Source organism: Lepidochelys kempii, chromosome 17 (genome assembly GCF_965140265.1).
Source record: "Lepidochelys kempii isolate rLepKem1 chromosome 17, rLepKem1.hap2, whole genome shotgun sequence".
NCBI classification, from domain to species: Eukaryota; Metazoa; Chordata; order Testudines; family Cheloniidae; genus Lepidochelys; species Lepidochelys kempii.
In genome coordinates, this window is record NC_133272.1 from 17313631 (window position 1) to 17341314 (window position 27684).

General features: G+C 40.4%; 1 protein-coding gene across 5 annotated transcripts in view; it reads left to right on the forward strand.

Moving 5' to 3' along the window:
* Nucleotides 1–27684, forward strand: part of ZZEF1 (zinc finger ZZ-type and EF-hand domain containing 1) — an 82317-nt gene that overhangs the window by 15848 nt on the left and 38785 nt on the right. For all 5 annotated transcript variants that reach the window (XM_073316182.1, XM_073316184.1, XM_073316186.1 and 2 more), the window contains exons 7-27: nt 765–881; nt 2186–2364; nt 3931–4029; nt 6066–6157; nt 9286–9434; nt 9945–10056; nt 11284–11496; nt 12179–12279; nt 14216–14385; nt 15550–15683; nt 16623–16693; nt 17179–17293; nt 17985–18144; nt 19191–19312; nt 19415–19537; nt 21321–21487; nt 22108–22189; nt 22890–23091; nt 24816–24964; nt 25249–25489; nt 26897–26976. In XM_073316182.1, the coding sequence (XP_073172283.1) occupies nt 765–881; nt 2186–2364; nt 3931–4029; nt 6066–6157; nt 9286–9434; nt 9945–10056; nt 11284–11496; nt 12179–12279; nt 14216–14385; nt 15550–15683; nt 16623–16693; nt 17179–17293; nt 17985–18144; nt 19191–19312; nt 19415–19537; nt 21321–21487; nt 22108–22189; nt 22890–23091; nt 24816–24964; nt 25249–25489; nt 26897–26976 (2878 nt within the window). The remainder of the gene's footprint in view (nt 1–764; nt 882–2185; nt 2365–3930; nt 4030–6065; nt 6158–9285; nt 9435–9944; nt 10057–11283; nt 11497–12178; nt 12280–14215; nt 14386–15549; nt 15684–16622; nt 16694–17178; nt 17294–17984; nt 18145–19190; nt 19313–19414; nt 19538–21320; nt 21488–22107; nt 22190–22889; nt 23092–24815; nt 24965–25248; nt 25490–26896; nt 26977–27684) is intronic.

Sequence of the window (27684 nt, forward strand, 5' to 3'; positions counted from 1 at the left end):
TGATAGTGTAGACAAACCCTAAGTACTTAGAAGTTTTAGTATAGTATTAATAATTAAGACTCTGGCAGCCTGTCCTTTCTAAACTTCCAATTTTCAGGGTCTTATAACTCTGCCATAAGAATTCATTTTGGCCTGGACCAGAAAGTGCTCCTTTTGTGTGGAACTAGAGAGTAAGCAGAAAAAATTATCCTCACTGGTGTGGAAGCTTGACTTATGGAAGCAAGTAAACAGATTTTTATTAAAGTTTTGAAGGGTTATTTTGTATTGCTGTTTTGAAAGAGAGAAGCTATTTTTACATTTTTAAATTAATGCGTGCACATCATTAGTTCTTAATAAGGGACTGCTACTTTGTTTTAAAATGTGTTTCAAACAAGGAATTACTTAGTGTAAGACTTCTTTTTAGGTAGAAGTTCATAGAATTTTTCATCAAATGGTTTTGTTGTGCTCTATCTCACTAAACTAGAGTCTGCCTGCAAGTATTCAATTGCATGGTTGAGGTTTGTGTGATATTTGCACAGCCTCTTTTATTAAAAAAAATTCCATGCCCTACTTTCTCCATCTAGAAGCCAAATGCTTTGCATTTCTAATGCAGGAAGAGCATTAATAATGCACCTCACACAGTAGAGAACATCTACCCTAAACACAGAGATCCAGCCACATAAGCATAAAGATTCTGAGTGGTTCTTCCTTTTTTGAAGCTTGTGTCTCTTCAGTTCTGTCTGACTTGAGTTTATTTCTAATGTCTTGCTCTTTTCCCTTTGTAGGAAGGCATTGCAGCACATGCCGCCACTGTCTTTGACGTCGGGTTCTACAGACTTCTCAAGGTTCTTATCTCCCAATGTTTTGGAGGAAGTAGATAGTTTTCTTATAAGAATAACCAGGTAAATTTCATTAGTGTTCTTGTATGGTAAGCAAATGATAGAGTAAATGGGTACTGCAAAAATAGATTCCATTTGTCATAGTCCTTATTTGTTGTTGTTGTTGTTTGTTCATACATTGACAAATTCAAAGATAAATATGAAAAATTGTTTCCTCAGCTCTTCAATTTAAGCATTTAGCTGACCTAGAAGCCAAAAGCTCATTCCTCCATCTTTGGCATAGTGCTGAGGTATATTTAATGTTAAGTTGGCGTGACATTAGATCTGCAGTGAAAACTGTTTATGGACCTTCGGAGGAGATAATAACATTTTTCTCCTTTCTTCCATTGAGAATAAATTCTAAGCGATTAATCCAAAATGTGTGCGCTAGAAATAGTGAAAATCTAGTCCCAAAAGCCGTCATGAGGTACCATCGTTCAGCCTATTTTTTTTTTTTTGTACCTTAACTGCTGTTGTAATAAGGAAGTATATTGCCCTCATGAATAGCTTTTAAGGAATTACTTTGGTATACAGACTAATGTGACTGGCCCTATCCTGCTCCCACTGCAATCAATTTGAAGTTTTGCTACTGGCTTCCTTTTGTTTAATGTACTTTACTTTATTAGAAATGTTTACATGTGATCAGGGACTAGTCAACCAGGTCTTAAGTTATAAAGAAAAAGATCGAATAAATAATATGTTCGCAATATATTTACATAAAAACCCCTCAACTGTTAGGTATAAACACATTTCCCATACGAGTGTACTTAGAGACATAGTAAAACAAAACTTCAGGTTATCGGGTCTGCCTACACCAGGTTATTGGGATGTGAACTTTTTTGTGCTTCCTAGCTATGTGGGTGTACAGAAAGTAGAGAGAACTATTGGAAGAAATAAAGAGAGAAAATATAAGGGAATGAAATAAGGGTGCCAAATGGAGGCTCTAGACTGATAAAGTTTGTAGTAGCGTGTACTAGTAGGAGCGTACTCCTTTAAAAGAACTATATCCCAAAACCTCAAATACTGAACTCCTGTGATAAAGCTAAATTGCCTTTTTTATCTTCTAGCTTTTAACTAGATAATAAAACATTTTCAATGATTCTGTATAAAAGAGTGGATGATTCATCCAGTGTTGATTTCAGCAAGTGGAACAGGATGATTTAGCTATCAAGTTTTTATAAACAGATGGCTTAAATTGCTGTATAAATAGGCCATATCATAAGTCACTGGTATTAATTGAAATTATTGATGTAACATTTCATGTACTTGATTATGAAACTGCAGGTTTCCTTTCTTATATATTTATACATGGTCTTTTTATCTCCTAGTTGTTGTGCCACTCCAGAGGTTGAACTTACATTGTTGGCTTTTGCCCTAGCCAGAGGGAGTGTTGCTAAAGTGATAAGTTCACTTTGTACTATCGCTGATCATCTGGACACACTATACAAGGCTTCTTCGCTCATCTCTTCCATGGCAACTGTTAGACGAAACCTGCTTTATAAATACGGTAAATATTTCAGGGACATCTTTAAAGCTACTCAGATGAATAGTTACTGCATCCTTCAGAGAATGAGAGAGAGAGTGTGTGTGCGCGCACGCAAGAGAGAGAGATCAATCCATCACAGACAGCTTTCCAAATTGTCTTTGTTTGTAAAGTGGTTGTTTGATCTTTTAATCAGGGTATAAAAGGATTTTATTTTAATGAATATTACCAAGCTGAAAAGAAAGGTATGTCTCCTAAAACAGTACTTGCATCAGAGCAGTGCTAGCAGTAGAATTTGAGATCCTTGTGATCCTTCCAAGAACCAAAGGTGATGTCACCTTGGAGAAGGAATTCTGTAATCCTGCGCTCAAGAACTGCATGGGCAGTTGGCTCTTTAGTAAAATAGTAAAGGTGTTTGCATCTTTATTAAGTTTATCTAGTGGTATTAGTCTTTTTCTTCCTACAAAAAGTTCCTGAATTTTTTTCTGTCCAGTTTTACTGAGAGTAGAATGACATTTTTAATTTTTGTTAATGTTTTTGTCATAGCTGTATCATGTAGTGTAACTCAGACCTAGGTCTAATTCTTTTGTTTTCGCTTTCAATAAATAAACTTGTCTGGATGTTGTTTGTAGGTTTAAATATGAACCTGGTCTAGCATAAGGCAGTAAAATGTCTTTCTGTGGGTATCAACTTAAGCTTTACTTCTGTCAGACATGTTTTAGCCTCTGTAGCTACAAATAAGGTTAATATGACTGAAAGTGATGGTTTTTTGTTTTTTTTGGAGTTTTCAGTTTGTATACTTTGCTCATTCAACAGTATTTTGTGTATGGTCAATATCACCATTTCCTTCTGTGTAGTCAGGTTCCATTTTGTTTGTTTGTTTGGATTTTCACTCAGCAACATAGGAAAAAAATTTTTAAATAGGAAAATGTGATTGCAAAACCAAAATTAGCATGCAGACTTAGTAACAGGTGTAGTACCAAAAATAATTTTTAATCAGTTTTTTAAAAATGACTTCATCTCAGGTTGATGGTATCACTTTAACCATTTTTTTCCAGTCCTGAATTACTGGACATTCGTAGCAGGCATGTGGGTGTGAACCTAATGTAGAGAAATACATTTACCAGACTCAACCGCTGGTTCTGGTGTGTGACAAATGTAAATATGTTATGCATAAAATATTGTTACTACAACATTATGCTCAGAATTCTGGAAAGTCACTTCTGTTTCCCACAGCAACTGTAACTCTGGCTCCTCATAATAAAAGTGGTATTTAGTATTATTTCATGGGCTGTGAACTCTTTAATTCAAAATGTGTGTATTTTGACAGTTATGGGTCCTTCAGCTGTAACAATTCTTAATTTCTTGTCTTTGTACACTTAAAATTTCAACTGTAATGTTGCAGTAACATGGATTTTGCATTTGTTTCCTTTATACAAGGTAAAAAGATCCTGTGGTGGTGTGATTCTCTAATTTTTTTTCTTAATTTTTTACCTTCTCTCTGTGTAAAGAATTTAGAATGCCATTGGCAAACAGGCTCTATATTGTTTGTTTTATAGTTCTGATAAACCTGTTGATTTGCTTGTTCAGGAAAGCCGCTACAGCTGACCCTTCAGGCATGTGACGTAAAAGGAAAGGAAGATAAATCAGGGCCTGAAAACCTCCTGGTTGAGCCATGGACAGGGGATGGTAAGTGTATAGTCTTTTGTTTATGGTTTCTTGTAGTGGTTCAGATCTGTACATTTTCACACTGCTTGACAGCTAGAAAAAAGGAACTACGTTGGACATAGCGCTTCTAAATTGTAATTCTCACTCGCAGGGAATTTCTCTTAGGAACTGTTCCTTCTCCTAAAACAAGTTTCAGAGTAACAGCCGTGTTGGTCTGTATTCGCAAAAAGAAAAGGAGTACTTGTGACGCCTCAGAGACTAACCAATTTATTTGAGCATAAGCTTTCGTGAGCTACAGGTCACTTCATCGGATGCATACTGTGGAAAATACAGAAGATGTTCTTATACATACAAACCATGAAAAAATGGGCATTTACCACTACAAAAGGTTTTCTCTCCCCCCACCCCGCTCTCCTGCTGGTAATTATTTACTGCCTCATTTATACTGTTGTTTCTGATTTTTAAGAATATTTTGACTAAGAGACATCAACAATTAAAGGATTGTTGACTCTTGAAAGCAAATATTCAGCCACCCAAGGATATTCTATATCATTTTCTCTTCCATCCCTCCATCAGTGTTTGGGAAGCCCCTAGTGATTCAGAGCAAAATGCTGCTCTGCTGTGCACTTCTTCACACCAGCTTGCTATTCACTTTCAGCCAATGCACCAATAACCCGACCTAAGATACCAAACTTGTTTTACAAAAAGAAAAGGAGTACTTGTGGCACCTTAGAGACTAACCAATTTATTTGAGCTACAGCTCACTTCATCGGATGCATACTGTGCAAAAGGCTATTACCAGCAGGAAAGTGGGGTGGGGGGAGAGAAAACCTTTTGTAGTGGTAAACACCCATTTTTTTCATGGTTTGTATGTATAAGAACATCTTCTGTATTTTCCACAGTATGCATCCGATGAAGTGAGCTGTAGCTCACGAAAGCTTATGCTCAAATAAATTGGTTAGTCTCTGAGGCGTCACAAGTACTCCTTTTCTTTTTGTAAAACAAGTTTGGTATCTTAGGTCGGGTTATTGGTGCATTGGCTGAAAGTGAATAGCAGGCTGGTGTGAAGAATTGCATAGCAGAGCAGCATTTTGCTCTGAATCACTAGGGGCTTCCCAAACACTGATGGAGGGATGGAAGAGAATATGATATAGAATATCCTTGGGTGGCTGAATATTTGCTTTCAAGAGTCAACAATCCTTTTAATTGTTGATGTCTCTTAGTCAAAATATTCTTAAAAATCAGAAATAACAGTATAAATGAGGCAGTAAATAATGGCTCTGCAAGTCAAAGCAACGTGCACTTCTCTAAAACACCTTTTGAGGGGCTTAGCACACAACATACTGGGGGGCATGTAAGTTGTGCATTGCAGAGGTGGCATGCACACTGGAAATTGGTTTGTCTTTCTTGGGTAGTTTGCAGTCAAAGTTTGGGGGTGTTTGCATTGAAAAGTTTTGTTTCTTCAGCTTCTCGCTGAAGTAAACAGGTAACATTGTCCTGGTATTTTGCTCTTGATGCCACAGATTAAAATTCAGGATATTGTAACAAAAGGAGTGATTTATAGCTCATGTTCTTCTGAGGTTTTTCTTTCATTTAAGAGGAAAGGGAGGAGGTAGAATGGTCTTGACAGTGTTATTCTGGCTTCAGAAAAACTGTCATTTAGATAAGTAAACACGGTCATTCAGTGATCCCAGTAACATTCAATGGGAGTGACTTCTCACTAAACTTAGCAGTTGTAAGAATTTTCCTGTTACTAATAGTACAGTCCCAGGAGAGACTGTGGCTGTGAAGACAGGGTCCTGAGGAAGGATATACTAACACAACACTGTGTTGTATGGACACCTTTTGATAGAGCATCATCTTTTATAAGCAGAATTACGAATGCCAGCATTATAATTTACTATTTCATTTGGACTCTCAAGTCTCATTCACTGGCTGAATCTTTGTTATAGAACAGAATGCTGGGTTTTGTTTTACTCCTCTCATTATAATTCTGTATCCATTTACTTTAAGGTGACAGTCCTCTAAACCTCATCCTATTTTCATTGTTCCTTTAGGTTTCCTTACTGAGACTGGAAAGACCAGAGCAAGTATCATTCTTTCTGCAGGAACTGAATCTACATTCCAGGTGACACAAATTAAAATAAAGGTAAGGAACTTGTTTGCATTATTCGAGCAGATTCTTGGATTAATGCTTTTTTCTTGGTGGTGGAATTTAGACAATTATTCACCTTTGATTGAATGTACAGCTTTGTGATTAATTTGCAAGAAATTTGAGCCGCCTCATGGAGTGACAGCAGTTTGGGTTTTGTTTTGTGTTTGCATGAGTCACAGGAAACTGCAGAAAAAGGAAAATAGAAATTTCATCTGGTTACAGAATGCTGCCACAAGTGTACTCTGTAGAGCATTCCGTCTATTTTATGTTGCTTTTGTCTATATCTTATTCAGGCCAATGAGGTATTTCTAGTTCTTGTGCACGTAGTATAATGCTTGCCATGTATTTAAACAGCAACATTACTTTGGTGTGGAATTAAAATCTTATGCCCCAAACGTTGGTAGAATCTCATAGCAGGACAGAAGCTGTGATGAGGTTTCTACAGCTTGCTTTTCCATTGTTTAATTTTTTTTATTAGCTTTTTAAAAAAACCTGTAGCTTACTTTACCAAAGCATGTATACATGCTTTGTAGTGCCCACCTGAATTGAGGTTGACTAGACTCTTGTGCTTATACGTTCTCATCAGTTGGGGATGGAGGAGAGGCCAATATCTCAACTGTTTAAAAATTATAGTGCAATGATACCTGGTTATAATTTAAAAAAAAAAAAAAATTTGCCACCACTTTTTGTATAAAACAGCAGAAAAGCAAATTGACTCAAAGTTAAGTTGGAGGTTCTTATTTCTTGCTTGGCTCCAGGCGAGATGGTGGCTAAAATGAAACTTCGCTGTGAATTTGATCCTTATTCTTTCAGAGATGTTTAATCTTTCTGAAACATTTCTTCTTCAAGTGCTTGTTCATGTCTATTCCAATCAGGCGGGTACGTAAATGATGGCTGGAAGATTTTCCCTTAGCAGCATCCGTTGGGTCGGCCTGGGTGCCCCCTGGAGTTGTGCCCTTATGGCACCTAATATATAGCCCTGCTGACCCACCACCCCTTCAGTTCCTTCTTACCACCAGGGACAGTGGCTGGAACTTCCCTTGGCTCTTGCTCAGCAAGTTTTCTTTGACATTCTGTCATTTGTCATTCTTTGTCATTCTGTTATAGTTAGTTGTTAGTAGTACCAGTTTAAAGTTTAGTATAGCATAGTTGTTGGCGGTTCCCCCCATTCCGGCCCCGGTGTCGTGGCATGGGATTTAAGAACTGTGTGGCTTGCGCCAAGTGCATGCCTAAGAGTGATCCCCACTCATCGTGTCTTCAGTGCCCGGAGAAGACTGATCAGAAAGATCGTTGCAAGATCTGCCACGAGTTCTGCCAGAGAACTTAAAGACTGGGAACCGCGGCTGAAGGTGATCCTCATGGAGGCAGCCTTGCGCCCCCACTCTGATATGGGCTTGAGAGATCCAAACCCGATGGTGTCGTCCTCGACGCGGAGCACCCCGCGCCTTCAGCGACCCTGCCGCTTTTCCCGGACCTTCTCATGCAGGATCATGGGCAGCTCCAGCACCCAAACCTGCAGTCGCTACATCTCACAGCATGGAGGCTCTATGGCTGAATCAGAACAAGTCAGACAGGTTCTCCTGGGAAGCAGGAAACCCTCCATTAAAACCACGTACTTGGCCAAGTGGAAGATATTTTCAATCTGGTCAACTCAGCGCGACTTTCCCCCAGCGCTAGCCTCAGTGCCCCAGATTTTGGATTATCTTTTCCACCTAAAGCAAGAAGGTCTCTCCTTGTCTTCTATAAGAGTACACCTGGGTGCCATCTCAGCTTTCCACCCAGGGGTACAGGGCCGCTCAGTTTTCACTAACCCCCTGATCAGTTGCTTCCTGAAGGGCCTTGACAAGTTGTACCCCCACATCCGCCAACCGGTTCCTGCTTGGGACCTTAACCTGGTCCTCTCTAAGCTTATGGGAAATCCCTTTTAGCCTCTAGCAACATGCTCCCTGCTCTACCTCTCCTACAAGGTCGTGTTCTTGGTGGCGATAACTTCAGCCCGGAGGGTGTCTGAGCTTAGGGCTCTAACGTCAGAGCTGCCCTACACAGTGTTTTTTTAAGGGCAAGGTGCAGCTCAGACCCCATCTGGCCTTCCTCCCAAAGGTGGTATTGCAGTTCCACATCAACCAGGACATTTTTCCTCCCAGTGTTTTACCCCAAGTCTCATGCAAGTAGCAGGGAGTAGAGACTCCATGCTCACAACATCCTCAGAGTGCTGGCCTTTTACATAGAAAGGACGAAACCGTTCAGGAAGTTGGTACAGCTTTTTGTCGCAGTACTGGACAGAACGAAGGGCCAGCCTGTTTCGGCACAGCGCATTTCATCATGGATTGTGGCCTGCATTACCGAGTGCTATATTCTAGCAGGGCTCCCAGCGCCCCCGATAATGGTGCACTCTACAAGAGCACAAGCTTCATCAACAGCCTTCCTGGTCCAAGTCCCTACCCAGGAAATCTGCAGGGCAGCGACCTGGTCATTGATACACACTTTCACCGCACACTATGGAATTACTAGACAGGCCAGAGATGATGCAGCCTTTGGTAGAGCAGTACTCCCGTCAGTGGACAGGTCTTACCACACCGCCTCCTAATTTTGCTTGGGAGTCACCTGATTGGAATCAACATGAACAAGCACTCAAAGAAGAAAAAACGGTTACTCACCTTCTCGTAACTGTTGTTCTTCGAGATGTGGTGTTCATATCCATTCCAATACCCGCCCTCCTACCCCTCTGTCGGAGTAGCTGGCAAGAAGGAACTGAACAGGTGACGGATTGGCAGGGCTGTACATTAGGCGCCATAAGGGCGTGACTCCATAGGGTGCCCAGGCCGACCTGACGGATGCTGCTAAGGAAAAATCTTCCGGCCATCGTGCATGTGCGTGCGCACACACCTGATTGGAATGGACATGAGCATCACATCTCGAAGAACAAGAGTTACGAGAAGATGGGTAACCGTTTTCTGTGTCATGTTCCTTTAAATAAATACATAATATGATTCCAAAGAATCACAGATCAATTTTGCCAGTCTCTGGTTCGATTTGAGTAACTCTTCCTTACAAGGAGAAACATTGTTTTGTCATTATCCTCATTTTCTCTGTGTTGCTCTAGCATTACATTCTCCTTTCAGGTTCGGAAAGGTGCTATTGGAGCCCAGTGTGGGTTGGTGTTTGCTTATAACAGCTCTTCAGAAAAATTTCATGCAGAGGAACATTTTAAAAAATTTGAAAGCTATGACAAGTGGAAGCTACAAGAATTCAGGCAATTTTTAAAAAACAGGTAAAGGTGGGCAGGGTGGCAATGAAAATTTTTTAAGATTAATGTTGCAGCAAACCTTTTCTACCCTGTTATGAAATTCAGAGTGTGGATGAGGTGGGAGAAGTAGTCTTTAAGTAATATTTCTTTGTGCCTTCTGCTGTAGCTGCAAATAAAGTCACTTGCCTCTGATCACCTAAAGGTCTACATTTAAAACTTAATCATGATCAGCCCAGTCTGAATGAAAATCTCAATTTGATGTTTTTGAGACGCTGTGTCTATACAGAGTGCTGATTCCTAGTAGCTGTATTGTTGCCTTTCTCTACAAGTATGCTATAAAATTATTGACTTTAAAAATAAAATAAATTTATGGCAGATATGCATTTGCTGGAGTCTGTGCATGTAAAATGTTTCTGCTGCCTTTTCCTGAATCTTTAATTTTTCTAACAGGTAAAAATAGTTGGGTAACATAGCAGTGGGGCAATCCCTATGTTTTTTTAATTATAACTTTGGTTAATCTGCTTTTATCTGCAGAAATGATTGTTCATGTGATGAGCTGGGAGAGGATGATCCTGTTGGCTGGTTTGAGATGGAAGAAGATTGGGATGAAGTGGCTATCAAAATGCAGCAGTGCAGAATTTCCCAAGTAAGAAATAATTAGAACAGACTGACTCAGGTGTGAATGAGGAAATGATTATCTTCCTGCTTTCTTGAAGACCAGCTAAATAATTATCTGGTTTCTGTTACCCAAGAAGAGGCCTTGACTAGAGCTAAAAAGTCAGTGAAAGCCATGTGTGCTAAGGCCACAGTTTATATATATTTAGCATGGACATTACTGTCTAAAAAGTATAGAAAGTTTCCACTCACTTTATTGTGTCAAGAGGATGAGTTCCACTGTAAGCCTAATGATTAGAACATGAAACAAGCTGTGCAATCACAGTTCTTCTGTATTCTAATTTGCTCACTTTTAATTACTACAGAATAAAGACTAGATTCTGCAACCCTTATTCATGATAAGTAGCACCTTGTTCCTTGAGTAATTCCATGGATTTGAATGGAACTAATTGAGTACTGCACTACTCAACATCTTAATTTGCAGCAATTAAAAGTGAAACTTGTTGTCTTCCAGTTGTTTTGGGTTCAATTTTAATTTGGTTTCAGGATCCCAAATCTCTTCTTCCAGGGGGGAGAAAATACCAGAGGTGCCTGCCCAGGGACAAAAGTGAAAAGTCCTCATTGCATAATGGAATCCGGAACATGCCATTTCCTTATTCAGTAGCTGTCTAAACTGTTATGCATGTACTGTACATATTCGTTCCCCAAATTTTGTGATAACAGGATTAAAAAAATACCTTTTGGACTCTGGGGATGCATTCCTTAATGGATACTCTCGGCTTCAGGTTCTTTATACTAATGTGGAAAGAATTGCAAGTTAAATGTGTGTGCATGTGTATATGTATATGTGTGTATATTATTTATATAAATTAAATAAATATAATTTACATTGAAAGTTTATCCTCTACTTGGTTTTTATATTAAGCTAATGATTTTCCACTTGCAAGGAAACCTGGCGCTATAAGATTAAGAAATAGAACACGGTTTACAAAATGAGTTAGATTGGTAATGAAATGACTGAGTTTGCAGGTGAACATGGCAGTCACAGAACCTCCTAGTATGTAGCTCATATAAAACCTTGGTATTCTGTAATGCTGTTCTAACTGTGGATTTTGCTAATGTTGGCCTTTAATAATGAAGCGGTGCTGCATGGGCAAGCAAAGTATGGAGGAAAATACACATAACCTGCACAAGATGTGAGACTCTTGAAATCAGGATTTATGAACAGCACTTGTGCTATTTTTATGTCTCTATCCAGTATTTAATGGTGAAGTTCTTGTGCACAAGGCAAGACACAGCAGAGCGCCTAGGAGTTCAAGGCCTGAATGTTCTGGGGTATCTTCGGCCTGTGGTAGGGGAGCCCAACAGAAGCATGAACTGTCTGAAATGCAAAGCAACAGATGATGGCATTTGTGGAACAACCCTTCTCCTGAAGACGCTTCATTTCATCCAACAAGTTGCACAGGACCTGGTATGTTTCTCTCCACATTTGTTTACTTCTTTAAAGCATGTGGTCATGTTACAAAAATAAATGGTGGTACACTAAAGATAAACCTAAGAGGCATTATAAAATAATGTAGTGGCCAAAGAAGCAAGCTGAAACTACATTCAGTGGTAATAATATGCAAGTCATGAAACTTGAAGTGTCTGGAAAATGACTTTTAGTATACTATGATGCCTTCTAAGAGGGCACTTTAAGTTAGGAATATGTCTTCTTTAGGGAAACCAGAACTGAACTGCATTTCCATATCTCACACATTATGATAAAGTGCTTAGTGTGATTAATGCAACATATATAAAAGTTGTGCAGCCTTTTAAATAGCCCTGCTGCATCTCTTGGAAGCATACAGGAGGATTATAACAGGTGTATAGACTAGAACTTGTTCTCCACTATTTGAGTGAGATAGGTCTGTGAGAAAGTTGAAACGTACAAAAGGAAGTGAAAATTGTAAGTCTGACTCAACAAAAAGAAGATCTAGTTGGTTCATCCTAATGGGAGTCTGACCATGTTGTGTCCTGAGCTGCAGTGGCATTTCAGATGCAGCTTGATATTTCTTTCATACTCCCATATGTTGCAGTTTTCACTGTGTTTTTGTAAACATGCATTGTGTAGAGTGAATTCTTTAATCCTATATGTTCTTTGCCTCTTTTAGGTTCATCAAAAAGAAAGTGGATTAAAGTACAGATCATTCTTGGACTTCACAGGCCTTGACTTGCAGCTTTTCTGGAATTTTTACAATAAACTACACCAAAAGTAGGGCCCTCCTCCATCACAAAGTTAGCCATAAATATGTTTACAAAAAGTGCATTTTATTCAGCTGATGTTTTCTGCCATTAAGCTGAAGTAGTCGATATTTTCCCTTCTCTCTGTTTTTTGTCTGGTTTTTTTAGATATAACATTAATGATGTTTGTAACCTTTAAGTTCCGGTACAGTGAGTTTGATTCCTGTTTAGGTGTTAGGGGTTGTTCTTTTTGAGTTCTGGGCTGTGTTTTCTTTACTCAGAGGATCTCTTAGTGCAGAGGTGGGCAAACTACGGCCTGTGGGCCACATCTGGCCTGCAGGACCGTCCTGCCCGGCCCCTGAGCTCCCAGCCGGGGAGGCTGGTCCCCGGCCCCTCCCCTACAGTTATGTTGTTGCTGCGCAGGCAGCATGGCATGTGCGTGCCCGCCCACCTCCCAGACTTTCCAATAAGCCTGTCCTGCGGCTCTGAGCAGCATGGTAAGGGGGTGGTGGGGAGGGTGGGTCGGATAAGGGGCAGGAGGTCCCGGGGGGCAGTCTGAGGACAGGGGGCGATTGGATGGGGCAGAGGTTCGGGGGGGGGTCAGGAGACAGAGAGCATGGGGGCTGGATAGGGGGTGGAGTCCCAGGGGGTCGGGTAGGAACAGGGAGCAGGGGGGGTTGGATAGGAGGTGGGGTCCTGGGGGGGAGGTAGTTAGGGACGGGGGTCCCGGGAGGGAGCGGTGGGGGGGAGGGAGCGTGGATGGGACGGGGGTCCCGGGAGGGAGCGGTGGGGGGGAGGGAGCGTGGATGGGACGGGGGTCCCGGGAGGGAGCGGTGGGGGGGAGGGAGCGTGGATGGGACGGGGGTCCCGGGAGGGAGCGGTGGGGGGGAGGGAGCGTGGATGGGACGGGGGTCCCGGGAGGGAGCGGTGGGGGGGAGGGAGCGTGGATAAGGGTCGGGGCAGTCAGGGGACAGGGAGCGGTGGGGGGGAGGGAGCGTGGATAAGGGTCGGGGCAGTCAGGGGACAGGGAGCGGTGGGGGGGAGGGAGCGTGGATAAGGGTCGGGGCAGTCAGGGGACAGGGAGCGGTGGGGGGGAGGGAGCGTGGATAAGGGTCGGGGCAGTCAGGGGACAGGGAGCGGTGGGGGGGAGGGAGCGTGGATAAGGGTCGGGGCAGTCAGGGGACAGGGAGCGGTGGGGGGGAGGGAGCGTGGATAAGGGTCGGGGCAGTCAGGGGACAGGGAGCGGTGGGGGGGAGGGAGCGTGGATAAGGGTCGGGGCAGTCAGGGGACAGGGAGCGGTGGGGGGGAGGGAGCGTGGATAAGGGTCGGGGCAGTCAGGGGACAGGGAGCGGTGGGGGGGAGGGAGCGTGGATAAGGGTCGGGGCAGTCAGGGGACAGGGAGCGGTGGGGGGGAGGGAGCGTGGATAAGGGTCGGGGCAGTCAGGGGACAGGGAGCGGTGGGGGGGAGGGAGCGTGGATAAGGGTCGGGGCAGTCAGGGGACAGGGAGCGGTGGGGGGGAGGGAGCGTGGATAAGGGTCGGGGCAGTCAGGGGACAGGGAGCAGGGGCGCCGGGGGCCGTGGATAAGGGTCGGGGCAGTCAGGGGACAGGGAGCAGGGGCACGGGGGGGTTAGGGGCAGAGGGTCCCGGGAGCAGGGGGGTTGGATGGGTCAGGGGTTCTGAGGGGGGCAGTCAAGGGGCAGGAAGTGGGAGGGGGCGGATAGGGGGCAGAGGCTAGGCTGTTTGGGGAGGCACAGCCTTCCCTACCCAGCTCTCCATACCCAGCTCTCCATACCGTTTTGCACCCCAATGTGGCGCTCGGGCCAAAAAGTTTGCTCACCCCTGTCTTAGTGTCAGTGTCTCGTAGAATAGAGACAGTGATGCTTGCTTTAGCATAGCACTGTGTGCTGGAAATGAGCTCTTCCTGTGAAGATTTTTCTCCTGTTTGTTTTTTTGTTTTCCTTTTAGCCCAAGGGAAGAGTGTCTCTCTGCCCAGACTGTGCTACTGCAGCTTCTTCAAAGCTGCTTCTCTGTACTTACTGGAAACAATAAATCTATTAAATCTCAGGAAGTTTCTCAAAGCAAAACTTCTGGCCAAACAGAAGCTGCAGTACAGCTCTACAAGCATTTGTGTGAAGGTTCGTTAATATTATGCTGTCACTTACTAACTTTGTTATTATTGTTTTGTTTTAAAGAAGGAGTTTATACTAGTGTGAACTTGGAAATTTTTTTTTCCAAAACCCAAGCCAGCTGCTGTTTCAGATTGTTGTGCTTTATTGCTATTTTAGATCAATGGGTTTAGCTGAGAGCTTGCTTCTGTACTTTCTTTGAGCCTCTGAAGAAGTGATCTTGAATCTGTCCTGTTAATATGTTGCCTGAAAGTGGTTGCAATGGCAAATTTTATTTCAGTGGAGCTGTATCTACTTGCACCAGTGGAGAATTTGGTCCTTTGACTTCAGTATTGGAATAAGTAGAAGGATTAGATTGGTTTATATTGAGTGTTTCTAACCTCATCACTGTGCTAGAATGAATCCACATGGTCGGAAAAGTACAAGTGAAATCCTGGCCTCATTGAAGTCGATGGGAATATTATCATAGATTTCTTTGGAGCCAGTATTTTGCCTTATATATTTAAGAACAATGTTTTCAGTAACTAGTATACGTAGTAAGAAATTATGAAAAACAAGGAATAGATGAATGACTTTGTACTGAGTGTGGTACGTTTCGGAAGTCCGTCCCCCCCCCAGTTTTGATAGTTGGTCTTATAAATAAATATAACATTGAAGGTCTTGAAGTGAATCAAGTCATTTGAATCAGAGGTCTTCTCGTCATAAGATCTTTCTTGCTAGAATTCAAAAGGCTTTCTCACATGTTTGTGTAGACAAGCCTTAAGTAACATTTAGTTTGCAGTAAGCTGGGTTGAAATCTGTCCTTTTTGAGTGTGCTGTCCATGTGGACTCTGCTGATACACACTAATAGTTCCTCACTGCGCCTTTTGATCCTACTCCCTTATCAAAGTGGGGTAGATCAGAGTGGACTAAGGAACTGTTAGAGCATGTTAACAGGGTCCATATGGACAGTTGTTGTGCAGCAGACTACCTCAATGTAAATTTACATCCCAGCATGTTGCAAGATTAATGTTCTTGAAGATCAATCCTTACGTGTGTGTGTGTGACGAGTATTTTATGTGCTTTGGAAAGACTAGTGTCATGGAAAAGAAATGAAATTGTATAGTGTATTAAAGATATATACTTGGTTACTGATTTGAAATTGTAACACAGTTTCCTTTTTTTTATGAACAGTAGTGGACATGAGTGATAGCAACTTCACATCCATGACAACGCTAAAGCAGGAAGTTAAGAACACATTGCTCAACGGAGCAGCTATCTTTTTCCCAGATAGACAGACCAGACAGGACCAGCTCTTCGCCATGATGGTAAACCATGCAATGAGAAATGATTGCTTTTGGTTTTGTTAGAATTATTTTCTAAGGTATCTTATCTTCATGCAGAAAAGAAAGCAGGTATCTGTTTATTCCTCTCTTTTTCTCCACAATCACTTCATTCCAGATGAGGAGAGCTTGCCTTTAGCTTTCCATAAAGTAGTAGTTTCAGTTCAGATGGTCTGTCTTAGAATGTCAGCCGTCAAAGGAAGGCTCTCTTATAGTCTCAAAAGTTAACCAGGGAACACGGCATTGTGAAGTTACATATTCGTGGTCTTTAAGTGATAGGCTCTGCTCACTTTACAAATAAATCTTGTACATATAATAACCCCTATTTTATATAGGAGGAAACCAGAGGCACAGAATGCAGTGACTTTACATATGTTCTAGTGTCCAAGTCTGTGTGAGAACTTAAAAGAAGACTGTTAAAATATTTTATGTCCTATTTTTCCTCATGATTTAGCATCTATTGGAATACTGACAGTATAAAATTCACGTGCTGTGTTTTTTTTAACTCTTGCGTGTGCATATGGATCTGTAGGATTTCTTATGTGTGATGGGATACTACATTTATGGTATAAAAATAAAATTTTGGGTAAGCACAGTAGCATTTAGAAAAGACACAATTAGGAGATGCGAGGAAAAGTGATTTAAATGCCATTTTAAAATCAAGATTTGCTTAGTGGCAGAGAACTTACAGATCCAATTTCAATGGTGACTGAATTTTGTTTAAAACATTTTTACAAACCAAGGATAAAACTCAGAAAATGGGTATTTTTCATAATGAAAATGCAGACCAAACATCTCTTGGAGTTGTGTAAATACTAATCCTTCTGTAGTCCACAAAAAGTATTTCCTGGTCCTGTCATTCTTTGTAATTCTTTGCTATTATAAAAAATGGTTTTTTAAACATAAACCTCTTCCATTTCCTAGAAAAACATCACAGAACAGGAACATAAGCAATCTGTGCATCTCACCTTCAGATCCCTGTGTATATACTTCAGGTAAGGCTCTTTGATATTGAAAAATAACTTTTTTCTCTGATTATCTTCATCCTACTGATCCTTTTCAATAATTCCACATTCTTCTGAAAAAAGAGATGCAAGTCAGCAAAATTGTTAATGCACTTTCTCTTTCAGAGAATAAAAATCTATACATCTTACTAATATTGACTGGCTCAAAAGGCAATAACAAAAGATTGCCCAAGGGTAAAAATAATTACTGAGGTTATGGTATATTGCCCAGAGTCTCTGAGCAGCATTGTTTACTGTTTTATCCTTGATCAATTTTTTTCAAACTACTGTTGTCCTTGTAAACAGTTGGTATTGTTTATATCTTTAAATTTATCAGTGTGGAGGTATTTTATAGAACATTTGATTTTTCCTTCAGAAATGATGTGCAAATGATCTCTGCAGATTATCATCACAACAGGGCGTCTGTTTCAGACTTCTGTCATTAGCTGTTACTCAGTAAGCTCTATTTTTTGTAGTGATCAGGATCCAGGTGGACTTTTATTGTTGCCAGATAAGGAAGTTTCTGAGGACTTTGACATCAGCCAAGTGCTGTCAGTCATGGATACCCTTCTGTTGGTGGCGGCGAGAGAGGTAGCTATCTTTTGAGATTGTCTGTTCTCACTTCTCCTTTTCTAAAGTATGTGGTATGCTCTCAAAGGCATGTTGCACATGAAGAGCTTGAAGCCAGTAGTTAACAGGACTATTCATATGAGTAAAATTAATTATGTATGATTGTAGGATCGGGCCCCCACTAATTTAAATATTATATGTTAAGCAGTAACAACGTTTTAATATTAAGAAGCAAGGCAACATACTGAATAGGTTGCCTTAGGGAGTTTTTCCATAGAGTTCCATAGTAACTGCCTTGAAGCTGTAAAAGAATTGAGCTAATTAAACCAGATTGAAGGGTGGGAACCATTCATGGTACCATAGGGTAAAGACTTGTGCTTGGGAAAGTAAGGACTTTTCACATGTGAAAATAATTAGCCTATGTTACAGAATGTGCTGAAAGCCTTAATTGATTGCCCCCAATGTAGTTGTAATGACTTACACCTGTTTGCCGTTCATCTTACTGAGTTACTGAAACAGCTTTCAAATATTGCTTCTTTATGAATTTTTTTAATCACTAGCAGTTCATATATGACTGGTCTCTTGCTTTTCATCTTTTTTTGTGGCTGGTGGTGTGCGGTGGGGAGGAGGGTGGTGTATCGCATAATCTGTCACACTGCAGTGCTGTGTGTTGTATTATTGTAACAATCATTGTTGTATTATTGCTTTTCAGTGTGAAATGATGATGCTGGATGTTGCCCAGCAAGAGAGTGGCACAGTACTGTCATCCTTATTCTGGTCTGTACAGGGAAGCCTCCTTTCATGGTGCTACATACAACTTAAGGGCAATGATAATACAGCCAAGAGTCTTGCCATAGAAATACTTAAAAAATGTAAGTTCCAGAGTGGAGTCAGTGCCTAGTGTACACAATATTACATGACTTTAAAATATGATCTCAAGAAGCTGATTCGCATTTTTATCTCCAGACACTTATCATGGTATCTGAAGCATCCTTATAATTCTAGTGCTCCGAACAAATTTCAAAATTTGGCCCAGAGCCGTCTGGACCAATTTACAGTAATCACTATGGTTAAAGTTGTTGGATTATTGTTATGCAGGAGAAACTAATTTGAACCAAAAATTTCACTGGCTATTGAACCTATGAAGAAACAAAATTTAGTTACAGGCTTCCATTTTCGATATTTTTCTTTAATTGTCCGTTATTAGGGCATCTTCCCTCCATCTCCCTCAAAAGTAATACCCCCCCCTGGCTGAGGCAGCATGTGGTTTTGGTAAATCTGGGTAATCACAAGAAAAGCTGAACTCATTTTGTCTGTAGTACGACCTATTAATGTAGGTATTTTTCAGGCGCATATCACCATAGCATGCTTTGTCTCAGCACAGCATCCCAAAGTTACTTGAATAATTACTTGGGCCATAAATGTAATGGTTGAGTGGTATTAAATTTGTATTTTGTAATGTTGAGCTATTTCTAAATTCAAACCTGGATTATATTCTATAGTTTTTATTTTTATACTAGTTAACTGAACACTTTAGATTGACTGACTGAATACCTAAAAGTTGCTGGCCTTGCTCATAATTCATGTTTCATTCCTTAGTGTAACAATAATCCAGGAAATCAGAGTAGGGTTATTGAAACAGGGGTTTTAGCTCAAGGAGATGTAGTTTGATTACAGTGCTAGCTTCTCTATGAATTGTGCTTTTGGTGGTGTTAGTGACAGAGTGTCCTATTGCCAGCAGTGGATATGTGCATAAAATTGTGTCCCAACTGCCTTGTTTTGGGGCAACACCCGTCTTTCTCTATTTTGCACAACATCAATCCCACTAGAGCTGCACAGTAAAAACACAGACTCCCAGTAGTGAATCCTCCATTTGGCTAACTTTCTATTACCTAATGTTTTTCTCTTTCTTTTTTAGATGTGGGCCAGTTCCTGTCAAATATCAGAACAATTTTAGAATCACTTTTGTCCCAATACAATGGAAAATATATAGTAGAAAAATTAAGTAACTCTGTTTTTGCCATGGCAACCCGTCAACTGGTAGGTGAATGACTGGAATGTCCTACCATTTTCCTTCTATGTGAATATATTTAAGAAGGCTTTGTAACTTTTAGGTTGTTTGTTTTTTTCCCCCCCCCTTAGGTGACTTTCTTGTTGGATTTCTGCACTTTAGACATTCCACACTGTACCCTACTTCAGGGTTTCAGTACCCTGACACAACTGCTGAAGAACCTTTGTAGTGAACCTGGAGAAAGTCTTAATAAGGTAGCCTAAGATAGATATAGATACTTTACACCTCTGATTCTCTGTAACCTTTTGAATTCTGCATCTCCTTTGCCCACCATCAGTGTATCCGATGAGCTCCTGTCCCTTCAGGATCTCTCTAAAGTGATTTTTGAGCAGTTTTTTCGCTGAGAAGTCACATCTACAAGTATGCAACCAGGTTACGTAAGAAAATTGTTCAGAACATACTACCCTTAAAGGGACTATGCATTCACATCACCTTATTTCAAAAGATCACATTTACTTACGTAAAATGTGTTGTAGATCAAATGAAAATGCTATGGTCACTTAGTTCAGTGGTTCTCAACCTTTTGCAGACTATTGCACCCCTTTCAGGAGTCTGATTTGTCTTGTGTACCTCAAGTTTCACCTCACTTAAAAACTACTTGCTTACAAAATCAGACATAAAAATACAAAAGTGTCACAGCTCACTATTACTGAAGAATTGCTTACTTTCTCATTTTTGCCATATAATTATAAAATAAATCGATTGGAATATAAATACTGTACTTAAATTTCAGAATATAGTATATAGAACAGTATAAAACAAGTCACTCTGTATGAAATTTTACTTTGTATTGACTTTGCTAGTGCTTTTTATGTAACCTGTTGTAAAACTAGGTAGCTATTTAGATGAGTTTATGTACTCCCTGGAAGACCTCTGTGTGCCCCCAGGGGTATGCATATCCCTGGTTGAGAACCACTGACTTAGAATTTAAGTCAGTCACAATGTGATAAAAATAGAATCGCTTCCTAGATTAAGAAGTTAATGTGAATTAATACTGTGGATTGCATCATAAATATATAACAAAAGAGAGGACTCGTGTCCTGGGAGCTTACAATATAACACATAGCTCTATGTTGGGAAAATTAATGGGATACATTGGTTTAAAGGAGAGAGTGGAAGTTTTTTAAAGGTTACTGTAAAGTTTGAAACAAGGTTGGGACCCTACTTCCAAGTATATGGAGCTGCATGATGAAACGCAGAGCCAAGAGTGGGAAATGTATATCTGTTCTGGTTCTTATACCACACCAGTCATTGCGGTATGTGAGTTTATGAAAGTGGAGAAAGGGAAGGGGAGAGTGGACTGCAAGGGATGGAGTTGGAGGAGAGTAAGAGGAAAAATACGAGCAAAAATATATTTAAGGGTGAAAATATGCTTTTGTTCTGAAGGTGGGAATGAAGAGCTTGCACGTGATTTAGTTAAACAAGGTGGTGAAAGATTTTGAGGAGTAGTGATGCAATTGATATGGCAACAGAGGAAGATTGTTTCAGTGTCAGCATTCTGGATAGACTGATTCTGGAAGAGATGAGTGACTGGGAGTCCAGAGAAGAGATGATTTATAGTTAACCAAAGCTTGAATAGATAGGAAAGACTGGGTTTTGGAGGTGATAAAAAGGAAGGGAAGATAAGGTTTCTTGAGAGCCTGGGTATGGGAGGAGGAGAGATAAGTAGATGATGACACTGAGATGATGAGCCTGTAAAATACATAGGACAGTGGAGAAGGATTGAAGACAGGAGAGAGATAAAAGAGGAAAAATAAAAAGTTAATAAAATTCTACTACATGCTTCATAATCTTATTTAGCGTCATTCTTTATAGTGATGTAAGTAGAGGGATAAGTGCTTATGGTACATGTATGTGTGTATATGGCTACTTTAAGCCATGGACTCAAGTGTGAAATAATGTAGTGCTGTAATCCTCCTACTGAATGCTTTGCATTTGTACCCTGTAAGGTGAAAGTTGTTGTATTTAATTATACAGGTGGCCATGGAAAGCTGGCAGCAAGAACAACCCGTGGTGCTGCGAACATGGACAATGGAATCTCCTCACAACTATGAAAATAATTGCCATGAGGTCTCCGTCTTCCTTTGTCCTGGGGCAACTTACTTTGAGGTGGAATTTGATGAAAAATGTGAAACAGAAAGGAGGTAACTTAATAGTGTGCCATCTCTGACTCCAAAAACTATTCACAAAGGGGCAAATCCTGCACTGTGTGCAGAGAATCATTACCTACTGCACCAACTCTTCTTTGCACCAGTGCTTAAAGATTCTTGATGCAGCTGAGCTCCGACTTGAAAGGGTGCAGGCAAACTCTTTGCACAGGCCCGGAGTGTCAAGGCTCTGTTCCCTCAGGCAGTGGAACTGTGCTTTCCGTTGATTGATCTGGTATTAGCGCTTGAAAAACCTGTGGCTATCATTGCATGTTCCCAGCATTCACTTTACCTTACTTGAGCACAACTATGCCAAAGTTCAGTCCTTTCTGTAAGTTACCTCTGTTTCTTTCGAGCTTGCCACTTAGAAATGCTTAATATTTTAACTTGATATTAAGGATCAGGGAGCTCTGTTGTAGAAATGACCGTATGTGCTGTATGAAGTAATGAAATGTTTATATAATCCTCTAAAGCAGTAAATGTCTCTGAAGGGAATGTGTCTACATTGCTGAGTCTCCAGAGTGGGGTGGTTAGGGAAGTATGAGAAATTCCAAAGTAAACTAGCCCCAAAATTTTAAAAATAAAAATGAGTAAGTAATGAGTTGCACTCTCCACAGGTATGATTACCTGGAGTTTACTGATGCCAGAGGTGCAAAAACTCGTTATGATACAAAGGTTGGCACTGAGAAGTGGCCCAAGGTGAGTGACTTTAAAATATTGTGCAAAATAAACATATGTTAATATTAGGGTATCCTGGAACTCTGTGGTGTTTTAGCTTCATAGGTAAGAGGTTCTGCAGAGACCTTGTAATCTGATAACTTCTTATCTTTGGTGGGGTGTGTGCCCACACCTACCTCTAATTCTCAGAGGGAGGGGGGTGGTGGTGGTGGGAAATCCTGTAATTCCACAGTGATGCAAATGAATAGAATGAATGACCCAAAAGGTCCTTTCCAGTACTAGTATGATTAACTCCCTACCAGTTAGTATGTAGAAAACCATGTTTCACTGTAGTTAAACATACAGTTGAAATTGTTCTCTGATCCCCTTGTACCTCATTAATTTTAAATAAATCTTGAGATGGCAAGTTGAATTCATTTATTATTTTCTTGTGGCCACTCAGGTGCTACTTCATAGCTACCCCAGTGTAATCTTTCTCTGCCATTATATTTTTTTTAAAATCAAAAGCTGTTTTGTGGGCTGAAACTTTCAATTATTCTTGTGAATAGAAAGTTGAAACTTTAATGGCTGTAGGCTTTTGAGTCATCTGATGGGATGCTAGCGCATATTACAGAGAAAACATGAGAATATTGACAAACACAATTGCTGAAGGAAATTCATGACCCCGAAATGTCTTCCTGTCATGTACATTTGGCAAAATGATTGTTTTGTTGCTCTGTAGAAAGTGACCTTTCAGGCTGGCCCACGGCTGCAGTTTCTCTTTCACTCTGACAGCAGTAATAATGAGTGGGGCTACAAGTTCTCCATCACTGCTTATGGCCTACCCGATGTCGCAGTTACTTGGGGCTTGGATTTGCAGCTTCTTGTGTCCAGGTTGATGGGGCGCTTGGCTTCGCGGAGTATGGCACTGAAATCCCAACTGGGTAAGTTTTTGAATTAGTTTCTCTAGCAGTCATGTTTCCATGATAGGGACGAGGTGCAAGAATCTAATATATTATATTCTTAAAAGGAATACAGTTTGTTCCAGCCCACTCATATTTGAAAACAGAATGTCCTAACAAGGTTGCCAGTTACAGACCAAGTTGGTAATAACCAAATTTATAACTCTTTAACCTTTTCTCTGGGAACGTTACAAAAAAACTCCATCACTACTGGCACCCTTTGCAGTCTTAAGAGGCCAGGAGTAGAATGGACTTGGAGACATAACTACTCTGACCCCTGGCGGTGGTCATGTTAAGTGTTAAAGCACATTGTGGAGGGGGAAGTTTTCATTGCCATTGCATATGCTGTGTCTTTTCTCTGGATTTCATGAGGATTTCGTTCTCCATGGTTTGGCAGCATTACATTTACACCAGAAAACGGAAAAAGTAAAAATTTATAGCACATAATTTATGCTGACTTTAAAATGTTCCGTTTGATCATTTGGAATTTCTTAAATCTAAAAGCAGCTGGGGGAACACTTATTTCAGTTCTTGTATTGGAGCACCATATGTCACCATAATCTATAGTTTATTTACTAGACCTCTGAACCATAATGCAAAATTCATTCTGATATTAACTTCTGCTTGTGTGTGTTGAGGGGTCAGTATGAAACTTCATGAGTGCTTTGTAGTGTAGAATCTGTCCATGTGATTTGGCCAGATTTCTGTTCTGTCTACCTAAACTTTCCCTGAAGTTTTCAGTCACAATTCTATGTTTGATTGTTTACATGTATTCTGGTATCGCCCACAATATATTAAGCTCTGTCTACACAGACAGGGAAGTGCAATCCCTGCCCCAGAGAGCTTGCTATTTAAGGCCCTTGTGCCACAATCTCTTATGCACATATTTAACTTTAGTCATATGAGCAGTGAATTCAATCGGGCTACACACATAAGTAAAGCTAAGAATGTATGTGTTTGCGGGGATTTAGGCCTGTGAAGATAGACAGCATGCAAAGGGTTGGCCACAGGTATTAAAATCGTATATGTATGTTTCATATATGAATTAAGATTTTCAAAAAATGGAGCCCAAAGATAGGAACCCATGTCTGTATTTAGACATGTGCTTTATTTTTCAAAAGTGCTGAGCATCCTGTAGTTCTCATTGAGGTCAACAGGAGCTTTTAAGTTGTCAGGACTCCAGAAAGTCAGGCAGAGGCCTAGCTTTCGGTTTGGGAACTTACGTTTAGGGTTTCTATTTTTGAAAATCTGTACCTCAATGTATATGTTTTAATGCATTTTGTTGCATGCTAGGGCTTATGGCAAGTCAGTGATGGATGAAGTAATAACCCTGTGTCTGTAGCTTGTAAAGTGCTTTGAGAACCTTTTTTAATGAGTAGTTCGATACTGTGGTCATGAGTACAGTATAGATGGGATACATACATTCAGGGCCTTTTACAATAGTAACATGCTGTAGCATTGCATTGGTTAATCTGCATTAATGCCAGCAGTAAGACGGTACAGGAGCAGTGTGATGTCTGTTGCGTATGTGGCACTAAACAACATGAGTAACTGTTAATCTAAGACTTTTTTGTTCAACATGCCATTTCCTTTTTTTTTCCTTTTGTGGCAGGTTTTTAAAATTGTGCATTTTTGCAATCATATAAAATTGAACAAAAATATTTAGTATTGAACATAAATCCACATCTGTCTTGCTGTTTTTGCAGAGCTAGGTAGTGAAGCAGAGTTGCCTCCCTCAAAAGTGACATCAGTTCTTAATTCTCCTTTATGGAAACCTGTCTTCAGGCATCAGATGTGTCCTGAGGCGACTTTGGAAGCAAATGAACCCAGACAAGTGCACCAAAATAAAAAAGAGGTATTTAGGCCACTGTTTCTGTTTTATGGGTAGGAAAACACTATGCATGAGAGTGGTTTTGTTCAGGCTTAATGAGCTGACACATCTCTAACTGTACACTGCTAGGCTGAGGCTGCCATCTCATGGGCTGTTGAATTGTCAAAGAAGAGAAATTTTTGTTCTGTACTCTTTATATTGTCATTTTGACTGTAATGTCTTTCTGAGGTGTGGGTTGTTCAAATATATAAATGAGATGTGAGCGTTTTTAAACCGATATTAAGTAAATGCTTAAATACTCTTTCCAGATGAAGAACTCTCATGCAGATGACTGCCGTAACTTTCTTCTCGACTTTGCAAAATCAGATCCTTCCCAGGATTTTTGTGGGCAAAATTCTGAGCTTTTCAAAGGACTTATACAGGCATGTAAAAAACAGGCCCCAAAGACAGATATAGTTGCTGGTTCCACTGTTGATCAAGCTGTGAACGCCACATTTGCTGCTTTGGTGTATCTCACTCCAGATTTATACGGGAAGCTACAAAAATATGGTAACTCTTCTATTAGTGAATATATCAATAATGAAGGCTGATACTTTGTAAGAAATCCTATTATAATTCAGTTGTAAAACTTGAAAAATGTATTTAGTTTCATAAATATTCAGAAGGTTAGAGGTTTCATCCTGTACAAAGAAGATATTACAGTGCTGCACTCACCAACTAGGCAGACCTTGCCACAATAGACTGTAATAAGATTATAATGCTTTGTTAGTGTTTTTCATCATCACAGCTCTTTACAAAGGTTAGCTAATCATCACAAATCCTCTGAGTAGGATAGGCAAATAAGGTTATCCTTGTTTTAAACATGAGTAAACTAAGTCTTTTCATAGAACAAGGAGTAATGGTCTCTAGTTGCAGTGGGAGAGATTGAGGTTGAATATTAGGAAAAACTTTTTCACTGGCAGGGTGGTGAAGCACTGGAATGGATTACCTGGGGAGGTGGTGGAATCTCCCTCCTAAGGTCAGGCTTGACAAAGCCCTGGCTGGGATGATTTGGTTGAGGATTAGGTCCTGCTTTGAACAGGGAGTTGGACTCGATGACCTCCTGAGGTCGCTTCCAACCCTCATATTCTATGATTCTAAGCCAGAGATGTTGTGATTTAACCAAGTCCACAGGGACATTGGTTTTTGCACGGGGATTGTAACTCAAAGGTATCTATCTTCCTACCAGTTGTGCCACTAGAACACAACTCTCTAATTCAGCCATTTTTAGCTCTCGTTAAATGTTTCCTAAACAGCAAGGAACAAAGTATTTATATTTTAACAATACTGTTTGGGGAGGAAATGCAAATTAATCCGCTAAATATTGTCACGCTATGGAAAGTGAGCTTGCAACCCACTGTGGTTTTTAAGTTAATATTCTGCTCCTAACTCATGCAGTTGGCTCTCGGTATTTCAACTTGTACCTTTCCAGAGAGTAGGGTTGCCAACTTTTCTTTCTAATGTGCAATACATTACTTCTATGTCACAACATGCTATCTGAAGTAAGTTCTCATCTGGTGAATAAAAATGTGCTATTTGGACTCTCAGGGCCTGATTCTGAGGGGTACTGAGCACATGCAACTCCCATTGAAGTCCTAGGAATAGCCTCTGTTTGTCCTGCCTGTACATTTGCAGGACCCATATGTATTGACCGTAACTGTACATACTCATTCATTATTCAACTTTGCAAATAGGTCTGCAGTCAGGGTACAATAGATGGTTTTAATGCATTACCAGCCTTTATAGTATATCTGTAAGAACAACAGGGAACAAAACCTGCCTGGCATCGCCTTAAGAGGTAGTTGATAGGGTCTATCACAGCCTTTTGCAGGTATCTTATTTTATTTTAAATCCTTAAGTGATGTGAAACTGAAGCAGTGAATAAAAGGACTTTCCTCTTTCTTTTTGTTTTTACAGTCATCAGTGGAGGCAAGATGCCTCTGAATGAAGAGTTTGCACAAGTATATTCTCTGGCTGATGGGATTAGAATATGGATGGTAAGGTTATTCAGGATGATTATTTCTATTTGGGTTTTCTTCTTTCACATATATTTTTGCTCCTGTGTCCCAGTGCAGAGTCTGTGTCACTGTACCTTGAAATGCCTTTTAAAAATGGTTTTGTTGTGGGGAGGGGTCTGTTTTTATTTTCTCTCAATGATTGCAGATCAGATTTGTTCATCTTAAAAGTAAAAACATATTTTTCCTGACTGCCAACCCTGCAGTCAATTTTGGCTTTAATAGTCCAGCTTTTAGGCCTTTCATGTCATGCATCATTACCAGTCTTTAAAGATTCTGCAAGCCAAGCTCTTCCCTAGGCTTTTCAATGAAGGTGCAGGGGTAGAATTTTGACTGGCAATTGGAATTTTTGATTATAGTATCCTAGAAATGGAGGGCTGGAATGCACCTCGAGAAGTTATCAGGTTCAGCCTGTTGTGCTGAGGCAGAGTTTCCATAATGACAGCCCTACATTTCTATGATATTGACAGGTATTTGTCTAACCTGTTCTTAAAAACCTACAATGACAATCACCCCTGGAAGCCTATTCCAGAGCTTATGAATCAGCCAGAAAGAAATATCTCCCTCACATAGTTATTTTGGCTCTATTGTGCTAAACGGAGGAGAGGAAAGAGTAGTAAAATAATTGTGGGTTTTTTGTCATTTAAATCACCAGCTGTGGTTGAAGATATGCACAGGGATCAGATCTCT